The sequence below is a fragment of the Ranitomeya variabilis genome, chromosome 4 (genome assembly GCF_051348905.1).
Source record: "Ranitomeya variabilis isolate aRanVar5 chromosome 4, aRanVar5.hap1, whole genome shotgun sequence".
Lineage (NCBI taxonomy): Eukaryota > Metazoa > Chordata > Amphibia > Anura > Dendrobatidae > Ranitomeya > Ranitomeya variabilis.
In genome coordinates this window covers 640073112-640096048 of record NC_135235.1, presented here as the reverse complement: position 1 = coordinate 640096048, position 22937 = coordinate 640073112, and the positions used below count along the sequence as shown (strand labels likewise).

The 22937-nt window shown below is 40.7% G+C and overlaps 1 protein-coding gene across 1 annotated transcript in view; it reads left to right on the top strand.

Annotated features, from left to right (window-relative positions):
• The first annotated feature begins 328 nt into the window (after nt 1–328).
• Nucleotides 329–22937, top strand: part of LOC143768159 (uncharacterized) — a 41703-nt gene continuing 19094 nt past the window's right edge. Inside the window, exons 1-7 of the mRNA XM_077256848.1 lie at nt 329–504; nt 579–758; nt 842–965; nt 1049–1146; nt 4798–4888; nt 8918–9551; nt 12402–12456. Coding sequence (XP_077112963.1) covers nt 427–504; nt 579–758; nt 842–965; nt 1049–1146; nt 4798–4888; nt 8918–9551; nt 12402–12456 — 1260 coding nt within the window. The 5' untranslated portion in view covers nt 329–426. The remainder of the gene's footprint in view (nt 505–578; nt 759–841; nt 966–1048; nt 1147–4797; nt 4889–8917; nt 9552–12401; nt 12457–22937) is intronic.

The following is a 22937-nucleotide window of genomic DNA, read 5'->3' as shown; positions in this document are numbered from 1 at the left end:
CATCTGACATCCGGTGGCGATTGCCTGCACACCCCCCGCCTGCACAGGCAATCGATCGGATGTAATAATCCGTCCCTGGTCATTTAGGCCAAAGGCACAGGAATGGGTAACTTATTTATGATGTCAAGAAGGGGGTCAATGTTTTGGTGTTTTTTTTAGATTTGTCTTTGGTGTTGGATTGTAGATATTAAGTAATAACTATCAGTATGTGACTATAATCGGATTGAGTGCTACACCGGTGGCAGGACGGGGCAATGACTGGATGTAGTGATCATGTGAAGCCAGTAACAGATCCAGAGATTTCTTACATGAGATCTCTATTATGTTACATCTTCTCATCTTCTTCCCATTCAGAACCCTACAATATCGGATCCTTTCAGTGGAGATATTCTATATAAGAGAATTGTCCTGATTGACCCATCAAGGATGGCTAGGGAATGGGACAAGATGGAGGAGAGAATATTACACCTCACCTTAGAGATCCTCTTCCGGCTTACTGGAGAGGTGAGAGATTCTGATGACCTCACATTGCATCATTCTTATGTATGAGGTTTATTAATGTGTCTTTCCATAACCAGGATTACACAGTAGTGAAGAAGACCTCTAGCAAGTGCTGTCAGGCCTCTGTGTTTGGGGGATGGGAAAGACCCCTGAGTCCAATCAAGGGGCCTCCACCTCACCCCCTGATACATGAGGACATCAATGACCAGAAGATCCTAGAACTCACCTACAAGATGATTGAGCTGCTGACTGGAGAGGTGACACTGCTGGGAATGCTGAGACATTGTTTAGTAACGCTATGAAGGGATCTGGGGGATGACGATATAATTGTGTGTGTCAGGTTCCTATAAGGTTTCAGGATGTCACAGTCCATTTCTCCATGGAGGAGTGGGAGTATTTAGAAGGACACAAAGATCTGTACAAGGATGTCATGATGGAGGTTCCCCAGCCCCTCACATCACCAGGTAATAGACAGGACTAAATACACACGGCCTATAATTATCTGTATGTAATGAATAAATTTAGTCCCTGTTTGTGTTTTCTCCAGTTCTATCCAATGAGAGGACAACACCAGAGAGAAGTCCCGGTTTTCTTCTTCCACAGCACTGTAAAAAAGAAAATCTCAATGTTCCTAAAGATGATCAGGTAGATGGAGAGGTGTCATGAGATCTCCCCTATGATGTGTAGAAGGATGTGAAGGTCTTGTTTATACACCAGTATTATACACTGAATGGCAAATTTATTAGATACACCCACCATACTGGAGCCTCTCTGTTTGGAAATTAGACATGTAACCACCTTTGTGCATAAAATCAAGTGATCAATTTTCTGTGCATCAGTTTCATACTAAATTCACATTAGAATAGAAATATCAAGCAATCAGACTTCTAACAAGACAGGATTATCGGTGCTGGCTAAAGACCAATATTTCTAAAACTGCCAACCATATGGGGTTTTTAACTGTTAACAGTATGAAGTTCTGCTCAAAGGTTTACATACCCTGGCAGAATTTTTGCTTTCTTGGCCTTTTTTCAGAGAATATAAATGATAACACCAAAACTTTTTCTCCACTCAAGGTTGGGTGAAGCCATTAATTTTCCAACTACTGTGCTTTCTATTTTTTAATCGTAATGACAACCCAAAACATCCAAATGAGCCTGATCCTAAGTTCACATACCCCATTTCTTAATACTGTGTATTGACACCTCTAACATCAATGACAGCCTGAAGTCTTTTGTGGTAGTTGAGGTTCTTTATTTTCTCAGATGGTAAAGCTGCCCACTCTTCGTGACAAAAAGCCTCCTGTTCCTGTAAATTCCTGGGCTTTCTAGCATGAACTGCGCACTTGAAATCTCCCCAGAGTGGTTCAAAGATATTGAGGTCAGGAGACTGAGATGGTCACTCCAGAACCTTCACTTAGTTCCGCTGTAGCCAATGAAAGGTCGACTTGGCCTTGTGTTTTGGATTGTTGACATGTTGGAATGTCCAAGTACGTCCCATGCGCAGCTTCCAAATTGATGAATGCAAATTTGCCTCCAGTATTTGCTGATAAGGTGCTGCATTCATCTTTTCTTCAACTTTGACCAAGTTTCCTGTGCCTTTGTAGTGCACGCATCCCCAAAATATCAGCAGTCCACCTCCGTGCGTTACAGTAGGAATGGTGTTCCTTTCATCATAGGCCTTGTTGACCTCTCTCCAAATGATACATTTATGGTTGTGGCCAAAAAGTACAATTTTGGTCTCATCATTCCAAATTACCTTGTTGCAGAAGTTTTTAGGCTTGTCTTTGTTCTGTTTTTCGTATTGTAGGCGAGATAATTTGTGGCATTTTAATGCCTTTCTGCTGGTGACTCAACCATTTTTCTTCAAGTGCCTACTTATTGTGCATCTTGAAATAGATACTCTTCTAGTTTTCAGAGAATCCTGTAGTTCAGCTGATGTTATTTGTGGGTTTTTCTTTGCATCCCGAACAGTTGGCAGTTGTGGACAATATTTTTGTTGGTCTACCGGACTTTACAGAGCCCCTGATTTTCCATTTGTTAATCACAGTTTGAATGCTGTTGACTGGCATTATCAATTCCTTGGATATCGTTTTGTATCCCTTTCCTGTTTTATATAGTTCAACTACCTTTTCCCGTATATCCGTTGGTAGCCATTCAAACCCATTTGTGTCAACCTCTGTGCCTGTTATCAGGCCAAAATCACCAGGATATGTGAACTATTGATCAGGGTAATTTGGATGTTTAGGGTTGTCATTATGATTTAAAAAGATAAAACACAATAGTTTGACAATAAATGGCTTCACCCAACCACTAACCATGAGTGGAGAAAAAGTTTTGGTGTTATCATTCATATTCTCTGAAAAAAGGCCAAGAAAGCAAAAATTCTGCCGGGGTATGTAAACTTTTGAGCACCACTGTACTAGTGATCAAATTAAATGTCCAATAAAAGAGGATATCGTGGATGTAAACAACTCATTAGAGTTGAATAAATCTACCAGAATTTTTAAAGACAGATTTGTTCAATTTAGTGGGGAAATTCTATTCACATTGAATAAATTAATAGCAAATTAAATCTGCCAGAAAAGTGCTAAATAGAATACTCCTCTCCCAGACTCGGCTCGTACTTTTATTCTTGTCCTTCAAGTTCTCCGATTGGCTCTTCTATTCCCATCTATCTTTTATTGTTTTTCTTTCCGGCCTTTTCTTCGTTCACTGGGCCCCATGACATGCTGTTGGAAATTATAAATATCATTGCCATGCTTCACACCGCGTGCGGTCACTTTGAACATGACCTACCTGACGGCCTGTGGCCTAGTGAATGACAGACCTGGCCCAGAAAGAAGATAGGGAAAAAAGACAGAAGGTCCAATCAGAGAACCAATGGCGGAAGGATCGCTATGGGGAGGGCTGAGGACAGGTGAGTACATAACTTTTAACCTTTTTCTTGGCCAAAAAGCAAATCAAACAAAAAAATTGAAATCTAGGGAATCCAATTTTTTTTTATATTCAAATTAGATTAATTTATCTATATAACTTGATGATAGAAGTTCAGATTGAATGCAACTTGTAATCTTGTGCACTCATCAGAATGCTGGAGTCCAAGTAATGTGTCCTAAGGATAAAAAGCATCAGCTCAACACGTGAAAAACAAGCCATCACACAGCACTAGCCACTTAAAAATGCAATTTCACTGCACTGGGAGATTTTTATCCCGTTTTCCAGTACTTTGCATGATTAAATGAATGTCTTTCAAAATTATAATTCTTCCTGCAAAAAAACAAGACATCAGAATTCAAAATAAAAAAGTTATGGCTCTGGGAAGAAGACAAGAGTGTAAAAATGGAAAATCACTCATTTGGGAATTGGTTAAATGCTTGATGCAAAAAAGCACAGTTGGGATACAGTATATTACAAGTTGAACAGAAAAACAAAAAGGCAAAAGCAATGAGTGGAAAAGTGCAACAATTAGACCACTGATTAGTGGAAAAACGCTCCCGGGTTGGATGAATCTAAATTTCTGTGGCATCATGATGAAAGGATGGGAAGGTCAGAATTTGACACCAGCAGCATCAATCCAGTTCCCCACACTCAGGATCGTGGAAGTGGAGTAATGGTCCATGGAATGTTTTCTTGGCACAGCCCAAGTTCTCGGATGTCTGTGGATGGATGTTTGGACACTAAGGCTTACCTAAGCATTGTGATGATGCAAATTCAACCTTTTCCTGGAAGAACAAGAATGACCTATGTCACAAGGGTCATATAGTAACGGATTGCTTCCAGGATTATGCCCATGAGTTTTTCTTGCTTCCCCAGCCTTCACAGTACCCATATCATAATCCTGTAGAACATCTCCTGGATGAGGTAGAATGGGTAGTCCTGAGTTTATCGGCACCTCCATCTAATTTGTGACAATTGCAAGAAGTTATTTCGATCTCATTAGGAATTATCACATAGTGGAATCTATGATGTCATAAATTGACGAATTTCTGAAGGTCAGAGGAGGTCCAGCGGGCCACTATATTGGTGTCTCTAATAATGCGGCCATTCAGTGTATTTTTTATACTTGGTGGAGATGACAGGGTAAAGCTGATCATAGACACTGGATGTTTGAATCTTCTCACAATTTTCTGGTTTTGGAGACTGCTGGTTACAATTTTTATCAACCAACATGTTGGATTTAAACAGGAGACATGCAGCTATTTTTTTGGTCGTCATGTTCATTTATGATCTTTCCTTCTGAATCATTTCACATGACTTCTCCATCTGTCTGTGTCTTTTACAATCTTTGTTTCAGGCTAATCATCTGACCCATATTAATGCTACAGAGACCTTTGCGGGGGGTGATGAGTGGTGTAAAGAGGAGATTCCTACAGATAACCGCACAGGTGAGTAGTGACCACTAAATGCAGAGAATTCACAGATTCTAAAGACGAGATGATTTGTTCACACAGAATGTATTCGTGTTTGTTACTGATTCGATGTCACAACAAAAATTATCTTTTTTTTAATTCTTTTTTTAACACATTTTAATGTAAAAGTTTAACCCCTTTCCAACGTTGGGCGTAATAATAAGACTCCTTCCCTTTGATGTGGGCTCCAGCACTGAGCCCACATCTTTCATGGTACATGTCAGCTGTTTCCAACAGCCACGGGTGGAATCGCGACCCACACGCGGCTGTTAAATAGTTAAATACCACTGTCATTCTCTGACAGCAGCATTTAACTTTAGCTTCCGGGAAGCACATCTGAAATCCCGCCCATGAGTGACCCCATCACGTGATCGCGGTTTACTGATGGGTTGGCATGACAACCAGAGTTCTTCAGCAGACCTCTATGCGGTGGTCGGCGCTTATAGCAAGAGAGCATTTCTGCTGCATACAGGCGATTTGATCATCACCTCTATGTAGCAAAGCCGATCGGACAACTGCAGCTTCTAGTCTCCTATGGAGACTATTGAAGAATGCAAAATGTAAAAAAAAAAAAAATGTTCAGGTATTAAAAAAATGTAAAAAATATAAAAGTTCAAATAACCCCACTTCGCCCCATTCAAAATAAAAAAAAATAAAAAAAATCAAACATGCACATATTTGGTATCGCTGCTTTCAGAATCGCCCGATCTATCAATATTAAAATTTTTTTTACCTGATCGCTAAATGGCTTAACGAGAAAAAAGTCTAAACGCCAAAATTGTGTTTTTCGTCGCCGCTATATTGCAATAAAATGCAATAACAAACACGATCAAAAGATTGTATCTACACCAAAATGGTATCAATAAAAACATCAGCTCGGCGTGCAAAACATAAGCCCTCACCCAGCCCCAATTCACAAAAAATGGAGAAGCTACAGGTCTCGGAAAATGGTGCCATTTTTAAAAAAAATTTTTTTAGCAAAGTTTGGATTTTTTTTTTCACTACTTAAATAAAAAAGAACCTATACATGTTTGATGTCTAGGAACCCGTAATGACCTGCAGAATCATAATGGCAGGTCAGTTTTAGCATTTAGTGAACATTGTAAAAAAAAAAAAAACAACTGTGGAATTGTACTTTTTTTGCAATTTTATTGCACTTTGAATTTTTTCCGTCTTCCAGTACACGATATGTTTAAACCAATGGTGTCGTTCAAAAGTATAACTTGTCCCGCAAAAAACAAGACTTTGAGATAACTTCAAGACTCATAGGGAAAAAGATTTATATTTAGCTGCTTATGATGAAATAAATGCAAATCCAAATGCATCTTGAAATGTGCAGCTTGTAGCCCAGAGGTCAATATTACACCCGATGTTATAGAAAGGACTTTTACAGATGCATTGTTACCAATTATGATTATTGTCATTGTCAACGGTGAATAACTGAGACAATTTGACTTTTTTTTTTTTTAATTTTCTTATTTTTTAAATTTTTATTTTTTTTAGTCTCTAATATGTCATTTGCATATAGCTGAATTTTGTCGCCTTCTCCAGCACAATCAAATTTAGGAATGTTTTATCCCACCTGAATTTAATAGCAAGAGATTCGATAAATTAGTGAATAATACGGTATAAGGGGACTAACTTATGCCATTAATAAGGGCTACATGGTCAGGCATTTAACCACTGATGTCCATCCTGACCGGGGGGACTGGTACAAAAGTTTAACCCATCTAAAAGAGTACTTTCCTATACCAAAACTGACCATTACTTTTCATAGGCATCTTCACTCCACCTTGTCGAACGCCTTGTTGTGTCTAATGACTAAATACCCGTATATACTCTCTACAGGCTAATATGGGCCCTTCTTCAGTGCAAAAACCTGTTCTGGTCACTGTGAATAATTGTACTAATCACTTTCTTTTAGTCCTTCTGGAAGAACCGTTGCCAATAATTTCATGTCTGCATATAAGAATGTAATAGGTTGGTATGACTTCCTTCTAGCGGGTCTTTCCCTTTTTTTAAATTTAGAGAACTAACTCCCTTCTGTCGTAGATTTTGGCAAATGACCATTTACAAAGGCTGCATTAAATACTTCCATCTATGCTTCCTGAATTTCCAACTCATATCTTCCGTAGACTTTAGATGTAATTCCATCCAAGCCCATGGTGTAATTATGTAACAGAGATTTTATTGCTCCTCTAAATTCCTCAACCAAAATTGAAGCTTCCGTAAAGGATTTTTGAGATCTGGATGGCTTAAGACGTGGGATCTCCTCCAAATATTCAGCAATTTCCCCTCTCTGATTTATCTACAGTAGAGGCATAGATATTTTCAAAAGATAGCAAATTCTTAATTAATTCTCCATCTTCTAAAATACCTCCTTCCCTTCACTTTTATTACCTCTATGGGTTAATGTTCCTGCTCTATTTTAATAACAATAGCAAACATCTTCCCCACTCTTCCCAATTCACAGTGGGAAAATGTTCTGCTGGTCCCCTCTTGTTACTTATGTATTATTTTATTATGCATTGCTTATATAGTGCCATCTTATTCCGCAGCACTTTTACATACATGATCGCTGTCCCCAATGGGGCTCACAATCTAAATTCCCTATCAGTATGTCTTTGGAATGTGGGAGGAAACCGGAGAACCCGGAGCAAACCCCTGCAAACATATTGTTCCTGAAGGGAAAGGAAACTGACCCAACCCTTATTTTATCGAAATATTGATTTAGGCTATATTTACATGTTACGTTATTGCAGCCTTTTTTTATGCAAATCAAAAGCCGTTTTTAAAGTACCAGCAAAATCTATGAGACTTCATAAATCCCATGCACATGCCTGTTTTTTTATCCTGACTGATTTGGAGAACTGCAGCATTTTTTTTAAAATCTGCAAGATGTCAATTGTTTCAGCATTTTTGCAGAACGTTTCATCCATAGCTAAATATGATCACCACATGTTATGGCAACCCATCGGCATCCAACATTGGGCGGATAGAATAGTGAGTCTCTGGGACACATGCTGTAAATGCAGCTGTCACAGCTTGACAGCGGCATTGAGCAGGTTAACGAGCTCCACTCGCCGCTGTTGGAAGTACATGATGGCTGAATGACACGACCATTATTTGCGGGCAAAGATGCAGGCTCAATTCATGAGCCCACATGAAAAACAAGGGGCTGATTTGGTAAGGAGTTATGCATCAAGGAATAAAATTGTATTTATTCGTGTTGGGAGCGGAGTTACCATTCAGGGGTTTGCACCTCTTTTGTACATTTTGAGATGACAGTTGTTTGTTACATGTATTCTGATCTGAAGAAGGAGCTGTATGCTTCGGAAATTTGATGATAAAATCCCTTATGTACACTGAATCTGTTGTAGCTATTCAATTACGGTATCTCATTTTGACCCTGATAATTACTAAAGATCGAGTTATGTCATACATAGTAGTCTGGCAGGTGGACGTGTTAGCAGGGGATGAAGCACAATAATAGAAAAAGGAACCATCTCACCGTATTTTAGAGTCCAGTGTGCACGGAACAATGCTCTGATAAGCACAAGAATCATAAAAAAACATCAGGGGTTAGAGCTTTTGGTGAAATGGTAAAATATTCTTACTTTCTTTGAACATTGAACGCTTCATAGTAGCAAAGCGAGGGACAGGAAAATATGTGGCTTGGCGACACGTTTTGAACGCGGTCCAGCGTGCTGCTTCAAGGCCTGAGCAGGTGTTAATATTCAAATAAAATAAGAATATTTCACCAGAAGCTGGAACCCCTGTTGTTTTTCTATTGTTTTTTTAAAATTTTTATTAAACACAATGCAGGTCAGGAGCAAGTCGGGGTAAGGATCAGTCATACGAGGTCTAATGTGACAAAACCTTGTCCCTGTCAGTTGAAAATTTTATTGAACTAGCATTTTTACACAGAAATGTTATAAAATAAAGAGTAAATATAATTTCAGTAACATTATTTAAATCTAATAAAATGCATTTTGCTCTTTGCAGATGACTTTCCCAGGAGCTCAGAGGGACTTCTGATATTTTCTGATTTTGCTGCAGATGATTATGGTGTCACACCAGATACATATGCAGAAAATGCCATTATCCCAGATATATCTACAGCCCTGCACAGCAAAAGTTTATCCTCTGATTCTTTTCAACAGATGCTATCTTCACCACAAATTGTTAAAGAAAGCAAAAATAACAGAAAGGATGATGGACATCAAAGAGGTCACAAAAGAAAGAAGTCATACACATGTTTAGAATGTCTGAAATGTTTTACAAGAAAATCCACTCTTATTACACATGAAAGAACTCACACAGGAGAGAAGCCATTTTCATGTTCAGAATGTGGGAAATGTTTTACAGAGAAATCAAAACTTGTTCAACATCAAAGGATTCACACCGGGGAAAAGCCATTTTCATGTTCTTTTTGTGGGAAATGTTTTACTAGGAAATCAACTCTTATAACACATGAGCGAAGTCACACGGGGGAGAAGCCATTTCCATGTTCAGAATGTGGGAAATGTTTTACAGCAAAAGACAAACTTCTTAAACATCAGAGAATTCACGCATGGGAGAAGTCATTTTCATGTTCAGAATGTGCTAAAAGTTTTCACAGAAATCCGACCTTGTTATAGTTTCATAGTTTTAGGCTATGTTCCCACAAAGAGTATTTGGGGCTTTTTGGACATTGCATATTTTTGCTGCACAAAAAAAAGTGTCTTATAGTTCCAGTAAAGTGTATGGGACTGACTTACAGTGCTTTTTTGAAGTTGGCAAAATGTCAATTTCTTTTGTAGTAAATATTATTATTAATTATTGTAGCGCCATTTATTCCATGGTGCTCAACATGTGAAAAGGGGTATACATAATAAAAAAGTACAATAATCTTAAACAATAGAGGTCACGACTGGCACAGGAGGAGAGAGGACCCTGCCCGCGAGGGCTCACAATCTACAAGGGATGGGTGTGGATACAGTAGGTGAGGATAGAGCTCGTCATGTAGCAATTTGATGGTTACTGCAGGTAAATATACATTAAATTGCAAATTTTCCTATTAAATTTCCGCAAGTAAAAAAAAATGCCCTTGTGTTTTTAGTGCGTTTCTACAACAGAAATGTTACTCGCACATGACTTTATCAATAATGTTTTATCAAAGCTAACGGGAAGTATCCAGTTTTTTTTAAAGTACCATATCAAAAGGGGGCAAAAACCACAGATGAAAAATGTGCTAAAAATGCATGTGATAAAATGCAATGAATCTAATTTATCTAATAGATGTAGAAAATCCGGTACATCAAAAACTCACCAAATACTCATTGTGGGAACTTAGAGTTTATGTTTAACTCAATGGACTTGTGGCTTCTTTCAACATTAAGTCTAACATGTTGATCCTGAGGAAGGCAAAAACCTCAGGAGGCAGACACGAAAAAAATCCTTCCCAACGCCATATGACAATTAGACTAGTTCCCTGGAACAACATCCCATCACAGAAACTAGTGCCCATAATAACCTGTAATACGGTATAAGAAAAGCATCCAGGTCCTCCTTGTACTTTTGTAGTGAAACAACCATTGTAACATCATGTGGCAGAGAGATCCATAGTCTCACTGTTCTTACAGTAATGAGTCGCCGTCTGTGATGACGATAAACCTTCTTTCCTCTTCCCCTTGTCCTCATTACAAGACTAGGTGTAAAGTCATCATTAGAAATAACTCTGTACTGTCCCTTCATATATTTGTACATTATAATAAGATCACCCCTAACTTTTAATTTTTCTAAAATTAATAACCCAAAGTTTGATAACCTGTCTTAGTATTGCAGCTCACAAATTCACTTAATACAGTGCCTTGCGAAAGTATTCGGCTCCCTGGAACTTTTCAACCTTTTCCCACATATCATGCTTCAAACATAAAGATACCAAATGTAAATTTTTTGTGAAGATTCAACAACAAGTGGAACACAATTGTGAAGTTGAACAAAATTTATTGGTTATTTTAAATTTTTGTGGAAATTCAAAAACTGAAAAGTGGGGCGAGCAATATTATTCGGCCCCTTTAACGTACTTTGTTGTGCCACCTTTCGCTGTGATTAAAGCTGCAAGTCGCTTGGGGTATGTTTCTATCAGTTTTGTACATCGAGAGACTGAAATTCTTGCCCATTCTTCCTTGGCAAACAGCTCGAGCTCAGTGAGGTTTGATGGAGATCATTTGTGAACAGCAGTTTTCAGCTCTTTCCACAGATTCTCGATTGGATTGAGGTCTGGACTTTGACTTGACCATTCTAACACCTGGATACGTTTATTTGTGAACCATTCCATTGTAAATTTTGCTTTATGTATGGAATCATTGTCTTGGAAGAAAAATCTCCGTCTTTTGCAGACTCCAACAGGTTTTCTTCAAGAATGGTCCTGTATTTGACTCCATCCATCTTCCCATCACTTTTACCCATCTTCCCTGTCCCTGCTGAAGAAAAGCAGGCCCAAACCATGATGCTGCCACCACCATGTTTAACAGTGGGGATGGTGTGTTCAGGGTGATAAGCTGTGTTGCCTTTACGCCAAACATATCGTTTGGCATTGTTGCCAAAAAGTTTGATTTTGGTTTCATCTGACCAGAGCACCTTCTTCCACATGTGTGGAGTGTCTCCCAGGTGGCTTGTTGCAAACTTTAAACGACACTTTTTATGGATATCTTTGAGAAATGGCTTTCTTCTTGCCACACTTCCATAAAGGCCAGATTTGTGCAGTGTACGACTGATTGTTGTCCTATGGATAGACTGTCCCAACTCAGCTGTAGATCTCTGCAGTTCATCAAGAGTCATCATGGGCCTCTTGGCTGCATCTCTGATCAGTCTTCTCCTTTTGAGATGAAAGTTTAGGGGGACGGCCCGGGTCTTGGTAGATTTGCAGTGGTATGATACTCCTTCCATTTCAATATGATCGCTTGCACAGTGCTCCTTGGGATGTTTAAAGTCTTGGAAATCATTTTGTATCCAAATCCGGCTTTAAACTTCTCCACAACAGTATCACAGACCTGACTCTTGTGTTCCTTGGTCTTCATGATGCTCTCTGTGCTTCAAACAGAACCCGGAGACTATCACAGAGCAGGTGCATTTATACGGAGACATGATTACACTCAGGTTGATTATATTTATCATCATTAGGCATTTAGGACAACATTGGATCATTCAGAGATCCACAATGAACTTCTGGAGTGCGTTTGCTGCACTGAAAGTAAAGGGGCCGAATAATATTGCATGCCCCACTTTTCAGTTTTTGAATTTCCACAAAAATTTAAAATAACAAATACATTTCGTTCAACTTCACAATTGTGTTCAACTTGTTGTTGATTCTTTACCAAAAATTTATCTTTGGTATCTTTATGCTTGAAGCATGATATGTGGGAAATGGTTGAAAAGTTTCAGGGAGCCGAATACTGTCACAAGGCACTGTAACTTTAGACGCTCTTTTCTGTACCCTCTGTAGTTTAGCTATGTCCTTCTTTTACACTGAAGCCCAAAATTGTGCAAACATTCGAAATGTATCCGCACTAGTGATTGTATAGGGGCAAATAGTCTCATGAGGATCTCTGTCTCTCTTACTGCATCCCATTATTTTATTTGTCCTTGCAGCGGCTGCCTGGCACTGGTCACTAAAGTTTGGTGTACCGTCCATCAATACACAAAAGTCTTTTTCTGTGACTGTATTATCATTTAAAACTTAATTATCCATTTCATTTCCACTGGCCAAGTCCAGGACCTTCCATTTATCTGGACTAAACTTCAAATGTAATTTCTAAGCCTAAACCTCCGGATTATATAAATCGCTCGGCAACACAGAATTACAGCCAAATTGGTTCAAAGAAGCAGTTAAACACAACTCATTTGAGAGGCTGTAAATGACACTTACATTTTCTAATTGGCTCTAGTTTTCAAGATACAGGGGTAGTAATTTATGAATGCCTTTGATTTAACTTTAGGGGAAGACTGCAGCTTCATTATTGCATCAACTGTTTGACATCATCAGCAGTGTATTGAGCCATCAGTACTGCATCATTTCAGAGCGACAAGGAGAACCCTGCCATGTCAACCCCTATGGATGCAATCCTAATTTAGAAAGGTCCTTAATAAAAAAAAAAAATAAAAAAAATACATATATATATTCTAGAGCCCAATTCTGACCACTGGGATTGAGTAACGGTTTGGATTTTCCTGTCTAAATACTCTAAATAGAGTAGAAGGTGTTTTGTAGATTGGACTTTCCTGCTCTACCATTTCACCCAAATTATTGTGGGGAGAACGAACATCATTATTTTTAAGTTTTTTACTGTTTATGTAGTTGAAGAATATTTTTTTATTTTTACTATCTTTGGCAATGAGCCTCCCTGTTTTTAGTATTTTCTACCGTAATTTTTTTTTGTTTTTTATACAATTTTTTTAATATAATTATTTAATGCCTAGTCACAACTTTCTTGCTTTAATTCTCTAAATGCTTTCTTTTTTTCATCTTTTATTGTGCAACTTACAGCTCTATTTAGCCCTTTTGACTTTCTTCTATTTCTAGCATGTCTATTTCCATAGGGTATATATTGTGTACATGTCCTATTCAGGATGTTTATAAAAGTGTCCCTTTACTTTGTTTGCAGGATCTTGTCCCAGTTTATGGCACTAAGATCATCTCCTAGCGGCTAGCAATTCTTGAAGTTTAGTGCCCTTGTAGTCCCTCCCCTCTACATCTTATTAAAGATATAAATGAAAACATTATTTTGTGAACAATATTACTTAACCCCTTTGCGACATGCACTCTACTAGTACTGCTGTGCGGGAGGTGCGTTCGGACAAATCATAGTACTAGTACTGCGCTGCTATTTCCTCCAGTCATCGCGCTGCATCACGTGGGGACCGGGTTAAGATGGCGGCTGTCCCTGACATCATCATATGCCAGATGGACCCCTGTAAATGCAGCAGAGATGATATTTTGGGGAATTATGCTGCATATGGGCATAATCCGAAAACCAAAGCTTCGGCAATACTGGAGTACTGATATTCTCTACAGTACACTGGTATTCCGCATGGCCATGACAAGGACATGATTTGACGCAATCCAAAATTTTTTTGCATTATAGTGATAATGTGCCGTGTTCTCCCCGAGACGATCCAAACTTTGATCGTCTATATAAAATTCGGCCAATGGTTGAACACTTCAGCAGAAAATTTGCTGAGGCGTACACACCCTCATCGCCGTAGATGAATCTCAGGTTCATTTCAAAAGGAAGCTAAAATTCAGACAATACCTCCCCATTAAGAGATCGAGGTACGGAATAAAACTGTACAAACTGTGCGAGAGTACCTCAGGATACAGCCACAGATTAATGGTCTACGAGGGGGAGGACACCCAGATTAACTCCCCTGAATGCCCCCCCCTCATCCTGGGGGTGAGAGGGAAAATTGTGTAGGAATTGCTGAACCCACTGCTGGATAAGGGTTACTATCTCTATATTAACTTTTCCACCAGCAGCTCGCTCTTCAATACCCTCTCAGCCAGAGGTACAGTTGAATGTGGCACCAGGCAAAAAAAACAGCGAGGCCTCTGTGACACCCCAGGAGTTCGTGTACCACAGTGGTATTGCCTTCCTCTTTTTAAGAATCTCTTTGGCAGGTAAGCTGGACATGCAACACTTTCTGACTCCAGGCCAGAAGGAGAACTCTGAACCCGGTTTCAGGGGAGCTTCCCTAGATAAACATATATTCTGGCTTGGAGGAGGAGTTAGTGAGTCTGCTGAGACAGTGAAAGAGGAAGGAGCACAGAAGTAAGGAGCTGGAAGAGAGCTGTGACTGGGCTCCTTTCTAAGCTGAAGTGCAAGAACCGGGCACCGGGAGCCCGAGGCTGTGTGGGACTGTATGCCCCACAGCAGAAACCGGAGGGCAGGATATTGAAAGTAATTTGCCCATATCTACACCCTGAGGTACAGCGACATACAGAGCCCGGAATCACCATGGATAGAGACTCCAATAAAATGTCTCTCATCGCCTACCATGCAGGAACTGTCTCAGGACAAAGAGTGAGAGAGGACCTTGGAAGAAGCCATAGGCAGCAAGGGACTATTCTACAGCACATAGCGGAAGGCTCCCAATCTGACCTGACAAGGGGAGTTCACCACATCTTCAGGCTGCCTGGACTCCACCGCCACCTGTTGCTGGTACTCTAGACTGTGGCTGTAAATCATCCGTAAACCAGGTAAAGAGACTGCAACCTTGTGTCCTCTGCTTATTTCTGGCACCACACCATCCTTGCCAAATGCACCAGGAGCCCTGGGGACCCAGCTTCACCTGTGGAAAGCCATACCATCCTTGCTGCAGTGCCACCACTCCCCAGAGGACCCCTTTAAGCGTCGGTCATCCATGACTGAATACCACAGATGGCGTCACAAATATTCTTATTTCAATAACCCCTTTAAAGATATTTCCCTTAATTTGGACTCCCAGGGCCATAGACCGAGTCGCTGCCACCGTGACGACCGGACCCGGTATCGAGTACCCCTAGGCTCTGCGGGCGCTCCACCTCCCTCGGCCACTAATTGGGCAAATTCTGAGAAAAGGTGAAAGCAGAGCCCAAAGCAGTGACAACATGCTGGTGGTCAAGTATAAGGACAAAAGGGATGTCCTTATCTTGACCACCATACACCGTGAAAACAGCTGCCTTGTCACTGATCATGGGACCACAACACAAGTTCCAAAGCCAGATTGTGTCTTGGATTACAATCGGTACATGGGGGGTGTGGATCTTTCAGATCAAGTCCTTAAACCATACGGTGCCATGCGAAAAGCCAAAGTATACTGTAGTATAAAAAAACTGTCCGAGCACATTTAAAAGATGGCAATGAACAATGCTTTTGTGCTGTTCCGATCTGCAGGCAATACGGGGTCCTTCCTTCAGTTTCAGGAGGTAGTCATCAAGGCCCTAATGTTTGGCACTCAGGAAGGTGAGGGCCCCAGTACTTCTGAAATGGATAGTGCCCATATTGTTTCAGGTCAACATTTCTCAGGACAGGTTCCAGCGAGAGGACGATCACAAAAAAGGTGCAGTGTGCTCCGAGAGGGGAATCTGAAAGGACGCAACTTACCATTGTGAAGCCAACATTGAAAAACCTGGCCTTTGCATTAAGGATTGCTTCAAAGTGTACCACATGTCCAGAAATGAATAAAATTAGTTTATACCCTGGTGACACAACACACTTTTATAATCTGATTTACCCCACACACCTTACACATAACACCACATTATAAATTCACCAGTAAAAACAAAAGCATAATAATTACTATAAAACTATGCCTCTAGATAAAATCCTTCAGGGGTGTAGTTTGCAAAATGGGGTCACTTGTGGAGGATATCCACTGTATAGGCACATCAGGGGCTCTGCAAACGCAACATGATGCCCGCAGACCATTCCATCAAAGTCTGCAATCCAAAACATCAATCCTTCCATTCCGAGCCCTGCCGTGCACCCAAAGAGTGGTTCTCTTCCACATATAGGGTATACCCATACCTAGGAGAAATTACAACACACCTTTTTCAGTCTATTTTCTCCTATTACCCATGTGAAAAAAAAATCAGGGCTAAAAGATGATTTTTGTGGAAAAAATGTGTTTGTTTTTTGTTCATGACTCAATGCTTTAATGTTCTGTGAGGCACTTCAAAGTTCACGGTGCTCGCCACATATCTAACTAAATTCCTTGGGAGGTCTAGTTTCCAAAATGGGGTCGCTTATGGGAGATTTCCACTGTTTAGGCACATCAGGGGCTCCGCAAACGCAACATGATGCCCGCAGATCATTCCATCAAAGTCTGCAATCCAAAACGTCACTCCATCCATTCAGAGCCCTGCCGTGTATCCAAACTAGACATAAAGTTGTAGCATGCATAGTACATACGGGGAAAATCATGATATATTGCACCTTAGTATATACATGCAACTAGTATATTACCCCATATATGTATGCTACGGACTAAATAGGGACAACTGCAATAAACAGATATCCTAATCACCACAAAACGCAGCTATATCCCATAAAATATCACTTTTATTAACATCCACTAAAATCAATACAAATACATAGGCACAAAGGACAGAGGTAGGGATGGTGGAGCACTGATCAGCAGTACACTGTACAAACAAAGGGGCCTAGGGTACCACTCATAGCTAACACACACTGTATTGAATTACACTCGGATAACAGCCCATATGAATAAATAGATTGCCATAATTAATAATAGTAAAGCAGGCCCGATATCCAACACCTCAATAGGTGTAAACAAAGATGTCATACCTGACGTGTGCAGCAAATGGGGGACCCAGGGCCCACCCAGACGTGCGTTTCGGAGCGACAACGCAGCTCCTTCCTCAGGGGGTATCCAAACTGTGGTTTTCCCCAACATATGGGGTATCGACGTACTCAGGAGAACTTGCTCAACAACTTTAGCTGACCATTTTCTCCTTTAACCCTTGTGAAAGTAAAAAAATTGTTGCTAAAATATCATTTTTGGGGAAAATATATGATTTTGTTTTTTTATTTTCACTTCTCTACGTTCTAAACTTCTGTAAAGCACCTAGGGGTTCAAAGTGCTCACCACACAGCTAGATACATTTTTTGAAGTGTCTAGTTTCCAAAATCACTTGTGGGGTTTTAGAAAATGTTTAGGCACATCAGGTGCTCTTCAGATGCGACATGGCGTCCGCTCTCAATTCCAGCCAATTTTGCGTTCAAAATGTCAAAATGTACTCCTTCACTTCTGAGCCCTGCCGTGCGCCCAAACAGTAGTTTTCCCCCACATATGGGGTATCGGCATACTCAGGCGAAATTGCTCAACAACTTTAGCTGACCATTTTCTCCTTTTACCCTTGTGAAAATAAAATTGTTGCTAAAATATGATTTTTGTGACTAAAAAGTTACATGTTAATTTTTTCGTTCTACGTTGCTTCAGCTCCTGTGAAGCACCTAAAGAGTTAATAAACTTCTTGAATGTGGTTTTGAGCAACATGAGGGGTGCAGTTTTTAGAATGGCGTCACATTTTGATATTTTCTTTCATATAGACCCCTCAAAGTGACTTAAAATATGATGTGATCCCTAAAAAAATGGTATTGTAAAATTTGTTGAAAAAATGAAAATTCGCTGGTCAAATTTTAACCCTTTATAACTTCCTAACAAAAGAAAATTTTAGTTCCAAAATTGTTCTGATGTAAAGTAGACATGTGGGAAATGTTATTTATTAACTATTGCGTGAGTCGACTCTCTTATTTAAGGGCATAAAAATTTATAAAAAGTTTGAAAATTACAAACCTTCAGTTTTTTTCACAAATAAACGCAAGTCATATCGAAGAAATTTTACCGCTATCATAAAGTACAATATGTCACGAGAAAGCAATCTTAGAATCCGTGGCATCCATTGAAGCGATCCAGAGTTATCTCATAAAGTGAGAGTGGTCAGAATTGTAAAAATTGACCTGTCATGAAGGTGAAAACAGGCTCCGTGGTTAAAGGGGTTTTCACGGAAAAAGGTCATTTTAAACCAGTGTTTCCCAAACTCCAGTCCTCATGGACCCCACGGGTCATGTTTTCAGGATTTCCATAGTGTTGCACAGGTGAGACAAATCCTGATGCCTTGATGATACTTCCACTACTTGAGCAATACAAAGGAAATCCTGAAAACATGACCCATGGGGTCAATAAGGACTGTAGTTTGGGAAACACTGTTTTAAACAATAGATTTTGGAATGAGCCTTTAATCCTTATTAAATCCATACCTAAGGGAGTAAATATTAAATATAAATGAGGCCGTAAAGGGAGTTACACAGAACCATATCTATAAAACAGAGACTGGTATGTTGAAGAGGCACAGGAGAAAACTCTTTGATTAGGAGCTCTCTCCCTCCAAATGTCTGAGGCCCAACTCATTGACCATACCATAAGAGTATCCTCCCCTGCTGGGAAATTAAAGAAGTTGGACAACTCCTTGTCATACCCACTGTTGGCCTTGGAAAAATAAAAAAGCTTATACTCCCTATGTCGGCGCCATTACAACGGTGTCGGCACTCGTGGTCCTGAGGCCCTTGTACAGTTGTTATGACACATGAATCAGGTGCCCAATCAGCACAGGCATCACTGTCCTCACGTTCATACGAATTGAACACCAAGAGAAAGTCAGAGATCAGATGCTGCCCGGACTTCCGCTTCATGTTCAATTTGACAGAAAGCTGGGAAAGTGACACCAGCGCTGATTGGGTGCCGGAGTCACGTGTCACCACAAATGCACAGGAGACTCAGGATTTTGCAGGTTTTCCCACCTACAAAGAATGGAGAGGTATGCGTCATCTGTGAGAGACAGAATCTTAAAAAAAAATCCAGTAAATCACATTGTATGACTTTTACATATTTGATTTGGATTTTATTGCATGGAATAATTATTTTATACAATACAAAACACAGCTTAATATTTGAGATTGAAACCTATGTTTGCATTTAGAAAGGTCAGATGTTTCCTATAGTTCTTGGCTATGCTTGCACATACTGCCGCAGGGATTTTAGCTCACGCCTTCAAACAGATCTTCTCTAGATCTTTCATGTTTCAGGGCTGTCGCGTGGCAACATTGAGTTTTAGCTCCTTCCAAAGATTTTCTCTTGGGTTAAGGTCCGGAGACTGGGTAGGCCACCCCAGGACCTTGAAATGCTTCTTACGGAGCCAGTTGCCCTGGCTGTATGTTTCAGGTCATTGTCATGCTGGAAGACCCAGCCTTGACCCATCTTCAATGCTCTTAATAAGGGAAGGAGGTTGTTGGCCAAAATTATCCTTACTGTCCGGACCCTTCTTGGAGTTTGGGATCAATGTTGGGCAACTATCTATACTGGAACTAATTTCCTTTCCCTTAAGAAGTTGTATCCCAGACTGTATATGGACATGAGAAATTCCCTTTTATCATCATAATGGACCTTCATTGCCAGAAGAGCGACTTTTATCACTTTTATTGTTCGTATGCATTTACGATTTCCTATGTATGTCTTTATGGAGCACTGCTGTAATATGCATTATGTATTTATTGTGCACTTTATTTATATATGGCATGTTTTTCATATTTTGTTGTTTTGTCACACATTTTTATCACATATATGTCACACTTGGGGTATATTTTTTGCACTTACAACTTGCTGATTATTGATTGTGTTTTTTTTAATATTTATGCATTTATCACTTTATTGTGGGAATCTCCTAGTTTGCCCATGTCCTGAGATTAGAAAGGGACTATGTACTAGACTTTGCCCTTCAATTTGCCCATTTCCAAAATGGCGGCCTCGCAGGCGCGCATGCCCACTGTGATAGTATCCACAGGGTGTCACCTCCGGCGGCGGAAGCAGCTAGGCTTGGTCTTTGACGTCATGAAGGATATCCTACTGACCCGCCTCGCTGCTGTTGATGCCCGACGTGTCGCCATTTCCGGGAACTATGTGCAGTGCGCATGCGCCGTTTAGCGCTACTTTGTGATCGGCACTTAGTCCGGACGGTATATAAATCTTGTTAGGACACACCGTGTTACAGCCCCCCGAGGAAGCCCACGTGAAACGCGCGTCGGGGCTGCACTGGACCGCACATCACGCAGGCTCATTCATGGGTAAGCTGTCCTTCCACTTGATTACTTTTTACATCCTTGTTTGGTGTTCCATTTGACTATTTCACCTATGCAATGTGGCAGGGCAGTATATGATACTTCCGTTGTTTGGGACATATGTGCAATTATTAAGATCAGAGCGTGACAATTGATTTTACACTGACATACTTGATATTGGCTGCTGAATTTTATTCGCACCATATATTCTATGTTGTTACTCTGGTGGAACAGTTTCTCCCTGATCCTGCTTACGTTTTGTGATGTGGTCTGGTCCTCACACCTGAGCCTTTGTATCTGTTTGACTTGTATTGTATATATTGTCTTGTCATTTCTTTTATGCCTAATTATTTAAATAAACTTTTTTTTTTTTTTTAAATATATTTTCTAGACTATAACTCCGTTGCTTTTGTAGGATATATGGTATTGAGAGTGTCTATATGCACCTTATCCTGACTTTTTTCCGATTGGCATTGCCAGCTTACATGGATATTTACGATGTTTCAGTGGTTTCTGCTTCTAAGTTTCTATTTTGGTCTCATCTGACCACATGACCTTCTCCCATGCCTTCTCAAGATCATGCAAATGGTCACTGGTGGAGTTCAAACTGGCCTGGACATCTGCTGGTGAGAGCAGAGGGACCTTGCGTGCACTGCAGGATTTTAATCCATGACAGTGTAGTGTGTTAATAACGGTAAAGTTTGAGACTGTGGTCCCAACTCTCTTCAGGTCATTGCCAGGTCCTCCTGTGTAGTTCTGGACTGGTTCTTGACCTTTTTCAAAACCAACCTTACGCCACAAAACAAGATCTTGCATGGAGCCCCAGACCAAGGAAGATTGACAGTCATCTTGTGTTTCTTCCATTCTCTAATAATTGTGCCAACAGCTGTTGCCTTCTCACAATCACCAAGGTTGCCTTCTACCGGCCTTGTTCAGGTCTACAATTTTGTTCCCGGTGTCCTTAGACAGCTCTTTGGACTTAGCCATGGTGGAGAGGTTGGAGTGTGATTGAGTGTGTGGACAGGTGTCTTTTATACAGGTAACGAGTTCAAATAGGCGCAATTAATACAGGGAATGAGTGCAGAGTAGGAAGGCTTCTTAAAGAAAAACTAACAGGTCTGTGAGAGCCAGAATTCTTGGTGGTTGGTAGGTGATCAGATACTTATTTCATGCAATAAAATGCAATTTAATTATGTAAAAATCATACAATGTGATTTTCTGTTTATTTTTAGATTCTATCTCTCACAATTGAAGAGTACCTACAATAAAAATTACAGACCTTTCCATGCTTTGCAAACTTGCAAAATCAGCAGTATAACAAATACTTATTCTCATCACTGTATGTAACAGGCTAAGGGAATTCTTGGTCAAGTAGGTGTAGGGGACGGGGACCTGGCGAGCCGTACGGACGGGTGGAACCATTGTTGCCGGGAGTCGGGGTTCCGGGGGACGGATTTGAAGGGCGGATGAGAAGCCAGGCGGAGGTGACAGGAGACGGAGTGACGCAGGGAGAGGGGTTGATAAAAGGAAAAGCGCGCGAAAGCAGGGGCACAGAAGCGCGGGAGATCTCTGAGGGGAGGAAACTGCAGCGGAGTTGTCGTGTGTGTGCAGGCCGCAGTGAAACTTGCTGGAAACAGGGGGAGAACGTGCAGCAGACGCTGCGGACAATTACCAGAGCCCCCAGAAAGCGGCGCAACCGTCGTCAGCGACCCCCAAAGCATAGGGGTAACGCTGATCATCTCAGGGACAGTATTACCGCACTTCCCGGGAGTATCTTGCCAGAAAGTGCTCCGGTTCCTCCTGGGTTTGTCTCAGCTGTCACTGATACGGATTACTCTGCTAATTCTCCTCGAAAAGACTCCTCTTTGGACTTGGAAACTGTTACCCCGGATCAACGTCTGCCTGCAGGGAGTGACACAGCACCGCAACAGACATTCTGGTCTCGAATTTGCACCTGGGCTCGTCGACAGAGGACACCTCCTTCCCCCGCCATCAGGACTACGTCACTGACGGAACTCCACCATCAGGACTACGTCGCTGACGGAACTTCACCATCAGGACTGCATCGTTGAAACAGCGCTGATAAGTGAACTTTGTTGACTTTTTCTTGTTAGGGGGCCACTAGTGAAGCGTTGTCGCGTTCCGCGGGTATAGTTCAGGGCGCCTATATAGTAGATAGGAGAAATTGTGATCTTGTATTTAAGTTCCCTGCGTGGAAAACTGTTGTTATCTTTGTTGGGTGGGAAGTTAAAGGAAAGTTAACAAAAACGTTACTTGCTTTCTGGCTCCTTTTTGTCCCTGCATCCTTCTTTACCTGCGGTCTCTTCATTTGGCGTAGTCGGCAGGATGCAGGATCCAAAGAGGGA